General features: G+C 38.9%; 1 protein-coding gene across 1 annotated transcript in view; it reads right to left on the bottom strand.

Moving 5' to 3' along the window:
- The window catches only part of ADCY1 (adenylate cyclase 1 (brain)), a 169,320-nt gene extending 168,675 nt beyond the window's left edge, over nt 1-645 (bottom strand). Inside the window, 1 exon segment of the mRNA XM_010001548.1 lies at nt 7-645. Within this exon segment, the coding sequence (XP_009999850.1) occupies nt 7-645 (639 nt within the window).
- Nucleotides 646-14,837: the final 14,192 nt, after the last annotated feature.

Genomic DNA, 14,837 nt, shown 5'->3' with positions numbered 1-14,837 from the left:
ACGGACGGATGGGGCGGTGACGATGAGGTGGGAGACAGACACCACCAGCCCGAAGACGATGGCCAGCAGGGTCCGGACAGGCAGCAGCGAGTAGGAGATGAAAGTGACCAGCATGAGCTGCCACATGCCCTGCTCCGGGGCGCTGGGGGGCTCCATGCCGTAGGAGGCGAGCGAGAAGGGGCAGCAGAGGAAGGAGAAGGTGAAGCTGAAGAGCAAGGTTAGCTTGACGATCTGCTGCAGCTGGGTCACCTGCAGGTATTTGACATTGGTGACGATGAAGAGGGAGAGGAAGATGATACAGTGCACCGGGTGCGAGCCTTTGGAGATGGTCAGGCTGGGGCCGGAGAGTAATTCCACCACGGCCAGGCTGGCGGTGAGCACGATGAGGACGGCCAGCGTCTTCAGGGTGGACGTCTGCTCCAGCTTCAGGTTGTAGCTCTGGAAAAGCGCCTCCAGCTCCTTGCAGTCAAACTCGTCCTCACAGGCGATGGCATCCAGCAGCAGCAAGGGAGAAGGGTCCGCCCGCCCGGCTCTCGCTCCCGGCGCCGCGGCAGCTGGCGGGGAGCAGCAGCAGTGGCAGCACTTCTTCTTCCTCTTGGTCTTGACTTTCTGAAACGGTATTTCCTCCATGTCAGTGCCATTCATAAACCCCGGGGAATAAGTGCTCTTCCTGGTGTCCCCCACTGCCGCTCCTCCGCCTTGCTGCTTATAAAAGAGAGGAGGGCTCAGAGCAGGAGCCGCCACCGCAGCTCCGCGGGCTGCGGGCTCAGCCCTCCAGCCGCCGGCCGCAACCGCAACCGCGGCGCCCGCAACCGCCCCCTCCGCAGCCGCTGAGGAGCCGGGGATGGCTGGGACGGCGGGAGGAGAGCCTCCCTCGTGTTGATGTGCCCACCTTCCTGCCGCTGTCTCTCTCTCTCACTTTCACCCTCCTCCTTCTCCTCCTCCCCTGGTGCTCTGGGGACGTTAATCTCCTAATGACACCAAAACATCATCCAAAGGTTTGAAATCAAGCGGAGGAAGGGGTGGGAGCAGAGGGTGGGTGGAAGGGAAGAGAAGGGGAGTGGGGAATAATCAACAGGCGGGTCTCCCTTCAGATACCGCTATTTGGATGAGCAGGAGCTACGGAGAACGGGTGGAGAACGGGTGGAAAACGGGCTCCTGGGGAACGAGCAACATTTTAAAAGAACACCGACAATAAACAACGACAAGGAAAAAAACGATAACGAAACCCAGCCAGGGAACTGGGCTACGAGGAGGAAAAGTGGGGCAACAAGGCCTGAGAGAAAGCAGGTGGCAGCTTAAAAGGCAGGCGGTCCCCTTCCCACCCCTGCAAGCATCTCACCAGGCCCCTCCCGCCCGAGCACCAGGAGCCTCCGGCTTTCCCCCTGCCCCCGCCTTCGCTCTGCGGCTGCCGCCCGCCCGCCCGCCTTTTGGGGCCCGCCCGCCTTTACATTGCTTTGAGAAAATCTCTATAGAAATACATGTAAATGTACATGCGTGTGTAAATATATTATTATATACCTATACATTTATCCATATAAATGTATCCTGCTTCTTTTGAGAAATAAAGTCTTAGCTGCCTTAGTAGACACAGTAATTTTAGTCATTTTGCCTTCTAGACTCCTGAAGTGGTTGGAAGAAGTGCAGTGAATGAGAACATTTTCAAGAAAACACGTTTTTGTGTGCACTTCCACCTGTCTGGGAGTACAAACAAGTCCCTGGTTGTGGAGGGTTACTCTTGTCACAGAGCTAATTATCATGGCACACAAAATTACACATGCGGCCTCATAAAAAAACTTGATTTGGGAGTCTGTTGTTTTTGAAATAAAACCTTCCAGTTCTGCTTATAATGCTGCTACCACAGACTACTATTACCAAGTTGCCACCAAATAATACAATACAATATTCTTTCCAGTAACAATTTAGTCTCATTTTTGGGATTATGAGACTGATTCCAAACTCACTAAAGACTAAAGGACTCCAATGTCCCTTTTGCCTCTGGGTCAAGAATTTTGAAAAGTCAGGGCAAGGAGAATGTCACATAGAAACTCTGAAAGATTACAAACATTTGACTCTTCAAAAGTAGAACAGGAATACTTTCCAGAATCAAAGAAGAATTCTACTGTCATGGGTACGTTGAAGATCTAGTTGATGATTTTTGTGTCAGTGATAAGATTCTGGCTTCGGATTTGGGCTGAAGAATTTTAAGATCAACAGCAGGCAAGGATTCTTTAACATTTGTTACAGCTGTGAATGGTGTTAGTAGTTCTGGATAGTAAAGTAGCTTTAAAAAGGCTCTGATATATGATCTAAAGCAACATAGGTTTTTTTATGTTAATATTTTAGTATTTTATCCCAGAATCACAGAATTTTAGCAGTTGGAAGGGACCTCCGAAGATCATCAAGTCCAACACCCCTGCTGGAGAAGGACCAAAAAAAACCCACACAACTAGGGCAGATCACTCAGAAATGCATCCAGACAGGTCTTGAAAGTCTCCACAGAAGGATTGGAGGTTGGATTAGTAAGTACATTCATACAGCAGAGAAGGCCCATATGTTTGAGTCATGCACATCTCCATTCCTATTAGGTCAAGGGAAAGCAGTGAACTGTTGAAGCTTCATCTTCCTTAGACACTGTACGAATATGAAAATGCAACAGTGATAAATGAAACTCTCCCATCCTTTATACACTGTTTCACATCACAGGGCAAAAACCTCACCTTATCCTGCATAGTGAAGAGCCCAAATTTTACCATCTGATGACACCTCTGAACCTTTGTCTGACATAGGCATCTTATTAAAGCAAATAACCAGCCATAAAACTGCTGGAATGCACTTGACACAGTGCTGAATTTTCTGACCAAAATTACCTGCTGCAAGTGACAGCAGCCTGGTTGGAGTTTTGTTAACTGTGAACAACACCTTGTGGCCTGTATTGCACTCCTTGCCTTTTTCTAAGGAAGAAACATGTTTGGTTTTGGTATATAATGTCCTCAAAGTTCTGAATGTTGGCCAGATCCAAGCCAGCTCTTCCTGTTGAATTCTCTCATATCTGTAACCAGAAACTACTCTGGGAATGAGTGTAATATTGACAGAAAAGTGTGATTAGAGTCCAGCTTTATCACCTTTTGCACTGCAAAGCATATATCATTTTTCAGCCTTTTTCTAAGAGGCAGGCTGGTTGTCTGAGTCACTGGAAGCAGAAAACATTTCTGTATGGAGAGTTGAGCAGTTGAGCAGTTGAGCAGATCTAGGTTACACTAAGCAGACGTCTGACTACCTTCTACTGAACCTTAGGAGTAGTCTTGAATTGAAGGGCTACTCAGTGTTCCAGAGCATCTGTTTTTATTTACTTTGTAAGTATAGATTATCAATTTAATAATTATTTAATTTTTACTGTCAGTCTTATTTTGCTTTACTGAACTTGGTTCATGCTTTTTGTATCTCCTCACCTCCCACAGTTTCAAGCACTCACTGCCTGATTTATTGGCTGGAGATCATGTTTGGAAGCAATGCTTTTCATAGAACTAGAACTTTTCAGCTCTTCATTACTATTTTAGAATTAAGCATAATCAAAGTTTGGCATCAATATAATTATTGCCTTGGGTTATTTTTTATCAGAGTAAGGACTGCAAAGATCTTAATCTTTCTTCCGTATTTAGTATTGTCTACTGGCAATAGAATGCCATGCTCTATCATCTGAGGCAGGGATTCCTTGATTTTGAGGAACACCAAGGTTTAAAAAAGTGAAAGTATTTTTTTCAAAATGATGCACAGATTTCATTTGAAATCAATATGGGGACTCCATTCATATTCATATTTCAAGAACTATAGAGTAAATTTCTGTAAGGCTACTGAAGTACTGTTTGAACAGATCTCATGAGCACCACAATAATGTTCCTTAAAAATAAATGTGATTTTAAAGTTTTATTTATGTTGCATGCATTCTTATGGAGAATAAATTAAACAGAAAGTTCTAATGTAAGTCACTTCCACAGTCTAACAGCTTTAGCTGCATTTGAATTCTGCAAACCAGACAGTTTCTACTACAGAGGTTAAATAAACTGCCCAGTGATGTTAAGTTAAAGCCTTACATCACCTACAAGTGCAGTTATTAGGAAACATTAGCATTTAAACTGAACACTGTTCTCCAAAACTTCTTGGTTTAAACTTTTCCTTTCCATTTCTTCATGCAAGAACCAGTTTTAAGAGACAAGCAATTATTTAAGGCAACTAGAAGAGAGTTGAGTTCTTCAAGGGTAAACAGGTTATAACACTGATCACTCAATGACAAACCTGTGCCTTGGCTTTTTCTCAGGTCTAACAACAGCACTTTTGCTCACTCAACTTCCTTTGGACCACACAGTGTTTTTGCACTCAAACTATTTTAATCAAATTCTATCTGTATAGAAGTCTATTTAAGTGTGTAAACTACTGGAGAAAAAAAAAAAAAAAAAAAAAAAAAAAAAAAAAAAAAAAAAAAAACAGAAGAAAATTACATTAAGGCCTTGACCCGAAGCCACTTGTCAGACAAGACTGTTACTGAAGCATTAGGAGATTTGACCAAAAAAAAATAAAATATGTTTTAAGGTGTTAATTTGTCAGCAGAGAATGGTGATGGGTTTTCTCCAGTTCTCTGCTGAGCAGACAGTACAGACACGAAGAGAATTTGAATCCTTTGCCTCTCTCTTCTATTATAAGCCATCCAGGAGAGCATGAGACTTCTGTGACCTACTGAACTTCTATATTAATACTAATGAATTCCTCCAGTGAACAAGCAGTGTGCTTTTCAGTCAACATGGATTTATAGCAAGTCAGCTGGATCCTTTCAGCTTTAGACAAGTCATTAATTTCCTCCATCAGTACTGTATCAGCTCGGATTTATCTCTTCTTCATCTGAAATTAGAGCCATTTGAAGACTATTATATAGGGAAAATTTCAGAAAAGTGATTTGGTGTATTTTTATGAAGAATTAGTTGACTGTTTCTTTTATGATCTCTAGTAAGCCACAGTTCTCAGGAGCTTCCTGAAATGCCACATCCAATCTGGCAATGCTTATGTCTCAGCACTCTATACTGCATCCCACCTGTTACCTCAGGAAATGTCAGGATTTTTCTTTCATGAGCAATGGATGGTAGCAGCATGGAAACAACACAGGAAAGGTTCCAAAGCTTCTTCAAACAGTTTGCTGCATACTTTTCCAAGGGGTATACAACAGTGATATATATTGATTAAAAAACACAGCAGCAAAACAATAAATCACAAAAACACCTGCACGACCTCCAAAGCACTCTCACTGTCTACTTTCACTACTTCCTTTTAGATGTATAAGTTAGACCCTGCTCTTTTTCAGAGGAGAATAGAGCGCAAGAAGGAGCTACCTGCAGCTGGCTATGAATTTTCTGGTACACCTTCATGGTGCACTGCAGCTCTGTACAGAGATACCAGGTCAGTTGCTGAAACCCATATAACTGCACATTTTGTTAGAGCTTCATCCTCTGTTTGCACAGTTGTGCAGTTCATACTGTGTTTACACAGTTGTGCAGTAACCAGGTGTGGAGACATCTTGTTCAGGACTGCCTTGAGATCTTTGCTCTGCAGTCTGTAGACTATAAATATCACATTAGCTTGCAGTTGCTGAAAACCTTTTCCTTTCTTTCCTTTCAGTGAGGCAGATCTTCAATACATCAGTATCTTCAGAACCCCATTCCTATCCAAAGCCAGGATATAGACCAAGTAGTTGTGTTTGATTGCTTGCTCCAATAAAGCTATTCTTTTATTTTTTCTGTTACCTTGGCTAGCAGACTATTTTTTGGTACCAATTCCATAGTCACTATCTCACAAAAACCACAGTTACTTAAAGCTGGTTCAGTTCTCAGGTAAAATACAATTATTTTTTTTAGTTCCTACAAGTTTCCTTTCAGAAAAACAAAGAAAAGGAAAGAAACCAAACACTTCTCCAACATTCCAGTACTTGTCCATGCAACAGAACAATGAAGATCTCCCAAACCAGTTAGCAGATTTACTAGCAATTTTTATTATGCAAGCATTCTTAAACATCCTTTAGCTGTAAAAATCTGCTCAGTAAAATAGAGACCACTTGGAAGAAAATGTTTTTAATTCTCCTTGCATCTGTCAAGTGTTCAGTTCTTGGTTTAGGAGTTCTGTAAATGCCTGGCATCAGGGTGCTGGCAGTGTGTGACAACATTACACAGCTCTGATCCTGTTCAATGAAATCAAGGGAAGTTTTGATATTCAGTGCAGATATATTAGCCCCAATAATATAACCATGCGTATTTCCTAAGGAACATTTCTGTTCCTCTTTATATTCATATTGTAATTTTCTAAGATAAGATAATTACTTTGTTCAGAGCCTATAGCATTCTTGTTTGCCTAATGAAATGTAGTTTAAATGTGTTTCAGAGTGTTTGTAAGGACAAGTGTTTTGCTTACTGTAATGCTTAGTAGAATCTGAAATGTAGCTGAAGCCTACAGTTCACTCCTAGCCGTATTTCTGATACATCCAGTTTTTCAAGTACACATTAAATAGTAATTAATATTAATCAGATCTGATCTTCTCCTATTTTGCTCATCTTTAAGTTATACTGCACACATATTCTTGGATCAGTTATGCTAAAGTGTGGTATTATTATTTATGAACTAGAAGTTTAAGAAACAACTGATTTGATTTGATTATTTAAAAGAAGGCTCTCTGTTGTTTCAGATTTATTTTTAATCCCATAGATGTTTTTGTTATGTCAATTTTTCACTCTTGGTAATATTCAGGATGTTCTCTGCTCTGACTTTCCATCACAGTGCAGTCATTAGCAGTTCTGTAAATAGCTTCAGGTGCCAGACCTGAGGCTCCCTTCTGGACTTCTGATTTGGGCACAACTCCATGTTTATTTAATATGGGATTTTTTCTTGAATAAGCATTCTAATAGGCCACATTTTTAATTTGCACAATCACCTGTCAAAGAGTGAAAAGTACACTATCTATATGAATTTTACAAAAATAATAAAAATATATTTGTAGTCAGATGCCAGTGGAGGAAAAAAAATGCTCTTTTATATTAATTTTAGTGTTTTCTGGTGGTAACTGTGACTCTTAAAAATAGTTTCAAGACATAGCATACTACAGCCAGCCTGTGTTCCTTGCCAATTAGTACTTCACTTCATCACTGAAGTGAACACAGATACAGTATTCTTCTTTTTTTATAAACTCAAGGAAACAATCCCCCAAACTCACAGAATTTTAAATTAAAATCTTAAGATGTTTTTCAAATAGAAAGATAAGTGTGTTACAAAAGGCTAAGTCGCAGAAGACACTAGAGATTCACCTCCTGCAACACTCCCTTGCAAAGACCAGAGTATTCAGAAACGGCACGTGTTAGATGTTAAACTGCTGTTCCACTTGATCCCCAGCAAGAGCCACGATTCCTTCTATTTTATATTTAATCTATGTAATGAGATTCTTCATGTAAGCCCTGCAAATAGGAACAACTAATTAGGTCAAATTAACAGCACATATGTTACTGGATCTATTTTGAGTTTAAGCCTTCAAGATGGAGCTACCCTCCTCTTCAAGATAACAACTACTGGCTATTACAAGTACAAGGAAAATGTTGTGTTGTGCTGTGCATACTATTCCTTTAGTAAGACCATCGCTCAACATTAAGGCAGATTTCTGGTGGCCTTCAATGCTGTATTTGTTTTCTTGTCAGCTGTGCTCCCCTTTCATCCTAAAGAATTTGCATAAACCTGCATAATGCTATTTAGCTTATGCCCCACTGTTACTATAAATAGATACACTGGAGTTCAGCTTACTAATGCAACTTAATTATTTTCTTGTCACATGCTTTCTTTCTGCTTACACATCATGCATGTGTTCCTGTACACAAAGGTGTGAAAGCATGATCCTGTACTCAAAATGAATTTTAAGAGATAAGTGTTATTATTTTTATAAATGATTAAAAGACACACACAATTTTCTGAGTTTATGCAAAAGTAAGAGCCTTAAGAACAACCTCAAATTTTACAGGGGTTCCTGTATATGTGTGTGTACTCGTGTGTGTGTGCATCTAAGTGTGCATGCTTGTACATGTGGAGAAGCAGGATCTTCTCTTTTTTTTTTTTTCCCCAAGACAAAAAAAAGGAAACATTTTACATTTTTCCTCTTGTGAGACAAGTTAACAGTTATGTAGTGAGGTGGTGATGTTACTAACTGCATCTCATACCTTTCACACGCAGTTTTCCTTTGGGGTTTTTTTTTGTATTTTTATTTACCTGCTCAGCAAACTGTTTGCTTATCAGTCAAGACTACAGCTGAAAATTAGGTTGTTTCTTTAAAAACCTATAAGTTAAATTAAAAACCTCATAGAATATAAAATATCTTATGTTGGAAGGGATTCATAAGGATCATGCTATATTTTTGGAAACAAAATTAAAATGATACTTCGATTTTATTTAAAATAGGCATTTTTCCCTTAAGTTTTATTTGCAAAAATGCTCAAAAATACAATATAGGCCTGCATGCCTAAAAAATTAATTGTATATTCGTTACAGCTATTTTTGTAGCACCTTAGCAGTTAATCCCTGAGAATGCTTCCCCTCCTCAGCACTGAATGCTCTTTAAAGCACAGAAGGCGCATTACTCTAAGGAGAGCTTACAGTTGTTTTTAACTCTAGACTGTGTACATACAAACCTGACTACTCTATTATAGATTGGGTCTTATCCTCTAGTCTGACATACATCTTACTTCTGTAAACAAGGTTAAGTGCTTTTTTTCTTCACTTAATCCTGTTTAGCAATACAACGTGGTAGTCCAGGCAGTTTAAATATTCCAGTTAAGTGGGAGAAAGGTCACTGCAAGATTACTGCAAAGGTATCAGGTGACACTAAAGGGCAAATACATTTTCCTAAAGGTTTTCCAGAAGGATTTCTGAAGGATTTTTGGGAAGGCAAAGCAAACCTGACATTAAAACATACAGTCTGTAGGAGTTTTCAGCTGCCATCACAGCAAGAAAACTTGTGAGTAGGTTTCACAGTTCTGTCCAGCACCAACATACTTTTTTGACCCAGCACTGTACTCACCGAAAGCTGGGGAGAACCTTCCACTTCCTTTAGCCCCAAGTGCCACTCTATGGTGCCCAGTGAGTAATTCTGCCTTGTGGTTTTCAGCTCTGTTCATTTCACAACCTAAGAAAAACTCTCCTGATTTCAGTAGAAACTTATCATACAGGGCTGAATCCAGACATTAAGGAAGTCAACTGGATATTTTCATCAGCTCTACACAGTTTTATGCCTTGCTTATAAATGCTGAGCCTCTACATTCAAGATACATGTGTGACTGACAGACCTCTTCAGTGAGATATGCAGTAGCCTCTGCAGTCAGGAATGTACTTCTCAAGGTCAATGTGTTCTCAAGACTCACTGACCCACCAAACAAATACTGAAGATAAATGCCCTGTGGACTAAGCATTCAAAATTCTCACCTTTAAGTAATTATTTTTTTTCCCCCAAGAGTCCCAGGGAACCTTCTCCAAGGACCTAGTGGGAAGAGGTAGCAGAGATATTACAAAAAGTGATGAGAGTACTTTATGCTTAAGTTCTTAAGCTGGTTGCCTAACTCACTCGTGGGATCTGACCTACGGTGTGAAAATGTGTGTGCATGAGCAGAGAAATAAGAAAACTCGGCACTATGAAGCTGACCTTCACAAACTTGGAAATATTCTACCTTGAAACAATTCCACAGTACAGCTTTCAAAATATATCATGTGTAATGATCTTATTTTGTAGCGTACACATTTTGCATAGTAGAATTATTTCCTCTTTTAAATATATTGTGAGGTATGGAACTTGCAGATTTGCAAGATTATTTTTCCCCCATCTTTAATAATTCACATTATTAAACTAACAAAGCAATTTAAATACAAGAAATGTGAACATCATGAGATATTATTCACCCACCACATCTGAACAGCATTTGTTTTGGTTAAGTAGCATCCTTGTGTGTGCCTCATATTATTGTGTCTTTATGATTTCAGTGAAACTCTTCACAGACCCCTTTGCGTTAAATATTTCTCTTCACCTTGTATAGTATTTCAATTACATGCAGTAGATGAAATGCCCTTCTAAAATTTCAGTATTTGAAATGGAACAATTTGAATGATTTTCAAAACCTTTTTTTCATCAAGGGGAACTTTTTAATTTAAGGAGTTTTATGCATATATTTATAGTAATGGTACATGCTATTATGCCTGTCATAGTAGCAAGTGATTCAGCTGGTATTATTTTAATAAATATTTAAAATCTGGCACACCTACAGTGTAGGCCAGGAGTATTATAATAATCATTTAAAAAAAATAATAAATGGGAAAAACTATGTGATATTCAGCAAGATAAACTTGAGTTAAAATGGCAGTTAAAGTGACACACTTGGGCTTTATTTTGAGTTAGCAAGCTAAACAGATTTAGAGATAATTAGAATAAAACCAGAATATGTCTTTTCTTCATTGCATTTTTAACATAATTTTACTAGATCGGCTTAGTCAATTCTAGCTTGGAACAAGTTTTTCTTATACATTGTAAACAAAGTTGATGTAAGATTACCTATATATCACATCTCCCCAGAGACTGCAACCAAGATGCAGTCCTGGATATGGCTTTGATCAACCTGATCTAGTGAATGATGTTATTTCCCATGGCAGGGCATTAGTTGATATCTGAAGGTCCCTTCCAAGCCAAACTGTTCTATGATTTTGTGATTCTATGTCACAGCTGATGATTCTAATCAGCAAAGACAGTATCTAATTAAGTACCCTGTATCCAAAGGTGAGAACAGTATACCTGGTATACTGAACTATGGCAGAATCATGTGGAGGGAAATGTAAAATATATATCGAAACACAGAGTCAAGTAGATTACTCCAAAAGGACTCTCTTTTCTACTTGTCCAAGAGTAGTGTTCGGTATTAGACCTTGCTCTTCCTTTTTTCCTGTACCTGTAAGAATCATCTGGCTAGATTGTCTGCAAAATATAATTTTTCCAGAGACAAGAACAGAGAACATGAGTCGAGGAGCCTTTCAGTTACCTTTTTTAAGTGTCTCCATTTATTGGACACTAAACTGTAGACAGCCTTGGACAGAAACTGAAAAGCACGTAGTAATCACAAAGATACAACATGACAATAAATGGCGCAAAGACCTTTATTCTGCCTTTCCAGTTGCTTTGGTATCATTGCTGTCTCCTGTAGGGAACTAGAACAGGCAGTTTTGAGCTTTTGCCAGAGGACAGCCTGCATCTATTTTTTGCAGCTGGGTTTTGTTCCTAAAGGTTTGTTTTAATGGCCCATTAAACTCTCAACTGACTCTTTTGTTGCATATGCTGATCTATTAGTGCACTCTTGTAGATTTTCTGAGACATTTTAAGACAGTGATTTAAAATATACTAAGTAATCATGGCAACAAGCAACTAGTTCAAAGTAGTGACAGGGTGGAATTCCTCTACTTCATTTGATTCTGCATCTAGAATTAATGAAATGGAATTACAGCAAACAGTTGTAGCTTCTTAGGAATGATATGAAGTAAAAAAATGCAGCAATAATTAACTTTACTTTTTCAATCTTGGAAAAAAAAAAGGACTTGGAATGTTGTTTAATCGTGCAAAAATGTTAGCATTAAACTATGGCATTATTGCTGGTATCCTTCTTTAGGATTAATTACTTGTACTTTAATAATGACAAAAATAATACTGTATAATCATAAAATCATAGAATGGTTTGGGTTGGAAGGGATCTTTTAAAGGTCATCTAGTGTAAACCCTCTGCAAAGACCAGGGACATCTTCAACTACAACAAGTTGCTCAAAGCCCCATCCACCCTGACCAGGGATGGGGCACCTACAACCTACAACCTCCCTGGGCAATGCGTTCCAATGTTTCATCACCCTCATTGTAAAAAATATCTACCATAAACAGGTTTAAAATTAATTATGTGAAATTCTCTAAAAGTTGATTTCATAATAATTCCATTCCTGAATAGTTATGCTGAAGGATACTATAAAAGATAAAGAGAATGCTATAAACATGAGATGGTGGAGTTCAAGATCCTTATGACAGTGAGGACGGCATACAGCAAGCTCACTACAGTGGACTTCAAGACGGCAGACTTTGGCCTCTTCAGAGGTCTACTTCATAGAATACCATGGAATAAAGCTCTGGAGGGAAGAGGAGTCCAGGAAAGCTGGTTAATATTCAAGGATCACCTCCTCCAAGCTCAGGAGCAATGCATCTCCAGATAGAGGAAGTAAGACATATCGCCAGGATGCCTGCAAGGAGCTCCTAGACAAATTCAAACGGAAAAAGGAAGTCTATAGAGGCTGGAAACATGGACAGGTAGCCTGTGAGGAATGCAGAGAAATTGTCTGTGCAGCCAGGGATGAGTTTAGGAAAGCTAAAGCTCTAATCAAATTAAATCTTGCCAGGGATATCAAGGGCAACAAGCTTCTACAGGTATGTCAGTGATGAAAAAGAAGACTAGGGAAGATATGGGCCCTCTCCAGAAGGAAACAGGATCTCTGGTTTCCTGGAATATGGAGAAGGATGAGGTACTCAATGACTTTTTTGCCTTAGTTTTTCACTGGCGAAGTATTTAAACCACACTGCCCAATTCAAAAATACTCATGGTTGAGACCATGTAAGAAACCAGAAGGTGTACAAGTCCATGGGACTCCATGCACTCCAGCTGTTCACTGATGTGACATCCCCTCCTTGTCTCCACTTTCTGTCTTCCGTAAAGAGCCTGTATCCTTCCATTTCAACATTCCAGTCATCTGGAATGACATAGGAGTCATAGGATTCATCTGTTACCTTCACATTCAGAACTGTCTCCATTTTGACACAGGGGATAGCTTGGCAAGGTCAAAGGACTGAATCCACTGTATCCACTGACTGAATTGCCTTTCCTGTTGATATAAGTCATGCCTTGTAGCAGGCTTGTATTTTTTAACTTTTAAATCTCTCAAATCTTGCACAACACCTGCCTCCCTGCCTAAATAAATAAATAAATAAATAAAAATAATCTGCAGGTGAAAGCAGAGACATTTTCGCTTTCAAAATCACCTTGATATGCCCAATCATAATTTGGTAACAGTGACTAATTTGCCGGTGCTTTTTCTTCCTTCCCTTTGCTAGATACCATCCACATAATGGGTATAATGGCAGCACAGTCACAGAAACAGGTATTACCAATTGGTATTTCACAGGTGTGAATGTATGCATTATTCTTTTTAAAATTACTGGGTTTGGACTCTGAAAGAGTAGGAAATACTGTCACTGCAGAGGTAGCAAATATAGAAAATAACCAGGAAAGGTGTCACAAATATCCAGAAAGTTTTGGCCATATTTGCTAAAAGAAATAAACAAGCCAAACATATGATAAGCAATATAAGTCTCCCAATTAGTAAAGCAAACCCAACTAATTTACTCTATATAATCTAAGGAAACTGTATTTTTAAAAAGGCAATTGCCTTCAGGAAAAAAATATAATAGAGGGAAGCTAGCAGATAAAAATCACAATTAAGTGTATTGAGTTTTTACTGAATTTGCAGTGGTGGAGGCTGGGTGGGGCACCAATGCTACCATTTTACTTTTCCTTGCAGGATGTTGTCATACAAAATAATAGCCTATAAAGGAAAACATAAACACACAGCAACAGAAAAAAAAAAAAAAAAAAAAAGAAATCAGCAAATTATCATTTTTGGCAAAAGAAGGCAGAGCTGAGGAGGTAAATGGTAAGTAGAAAAGCTTGTAAAGTCTTGGAGGTCCCTTCAGCAACTGTGATTTATCTTTTGACCTTTTCTGTTTGTTTATCCTCACATTTTGCCAAAAAAAAAAAAAAAAAAAAAAAAAAAAAAAAAAGAGAAAATGTAAAAATCAACAACATTATGTTTGTATTATAGCTGGCAAAACAATGCTCCAGAGCCTAATGGCAGAAGCACAGTCTATAAATATTGTCACACATAATGAAAAGCAAGGACATAAAGAGACATATGAATAACTGGTTAGAGTAAGCTTACATCATATTTACTTTAATGTACTTTAAATAATACTATCTAAATGTTCCAACAATTTTTCCAGCTTAAGTTACCTGTTACCAGTTTGCAACAACTAATACCTGTCTGGAGGGATACCCAGTTAAAACACTGGTTTTGTAAACACAAAAAGGAAGAAGAAGAAAAAGGGATTATAGGTAACCTACTTTCCCTTTTTCCATCTTTGTGCTGTTTAGAATCAGGCACACATAGTAAAATGGATGAAAAACACGGGCTAGAATGACTAAGTAAGCAAAAGTAAGATTTGCCACAAAAACTCACACCGAACAGTATCTTTAAGTAAAGTCTATTTTTCTTGCAGTCAAAATTGCTATGTGACTGAGGAAAGAAAGATTTAGAGAACATGGTCTTTTTCATGTGCTGGAGAATCAGAACTACAGGAAACAAAAAAAAGTACATTAGGTTTTAGAAACATTGTCAATACCACTACTTCTCTCTTTATTTTTATAATCAAATAATTTTGAAAAGGAAACCAATCTCCTCCCAGTATGGGTAACCTAATACACTCAGAGGGGCAATGACTTTCCCAATAGCACTGGCTAAATGCTGAAAAACCTGTGAATAAAAGAAATCTTGCAATCCTGTCCCCAAAGTCGTCTCATACGGGGAACAGCTTTATTTAATTTATACTGTGGAAGTAATTCACTTCAATGTAAGTTTTGGGTTCAAGTACAGGATTCTAATAATTCAGCTGTGATTTCACAGATATTGGCTGGCCACTGCCT

This window comes from Chaetura pelagica, unplaced genomic scaffold (genome assembly GCF_000747805.2).
Source record: "Chaetura pelagica isolate M959 unplaced genomic scaffold, ChaPel_1.0 scaffold7, whole genome shotgun sequence".
NCBI classification, from domain to species: Eukaryota; Metazoa; Chordata; class Aves; order Apodiformes; family Apodidae; genus Chaetura; species Chaetura pelagica.
This window is presented reverse-complemented; position numbering and strand designations above follow the sequence as displayed.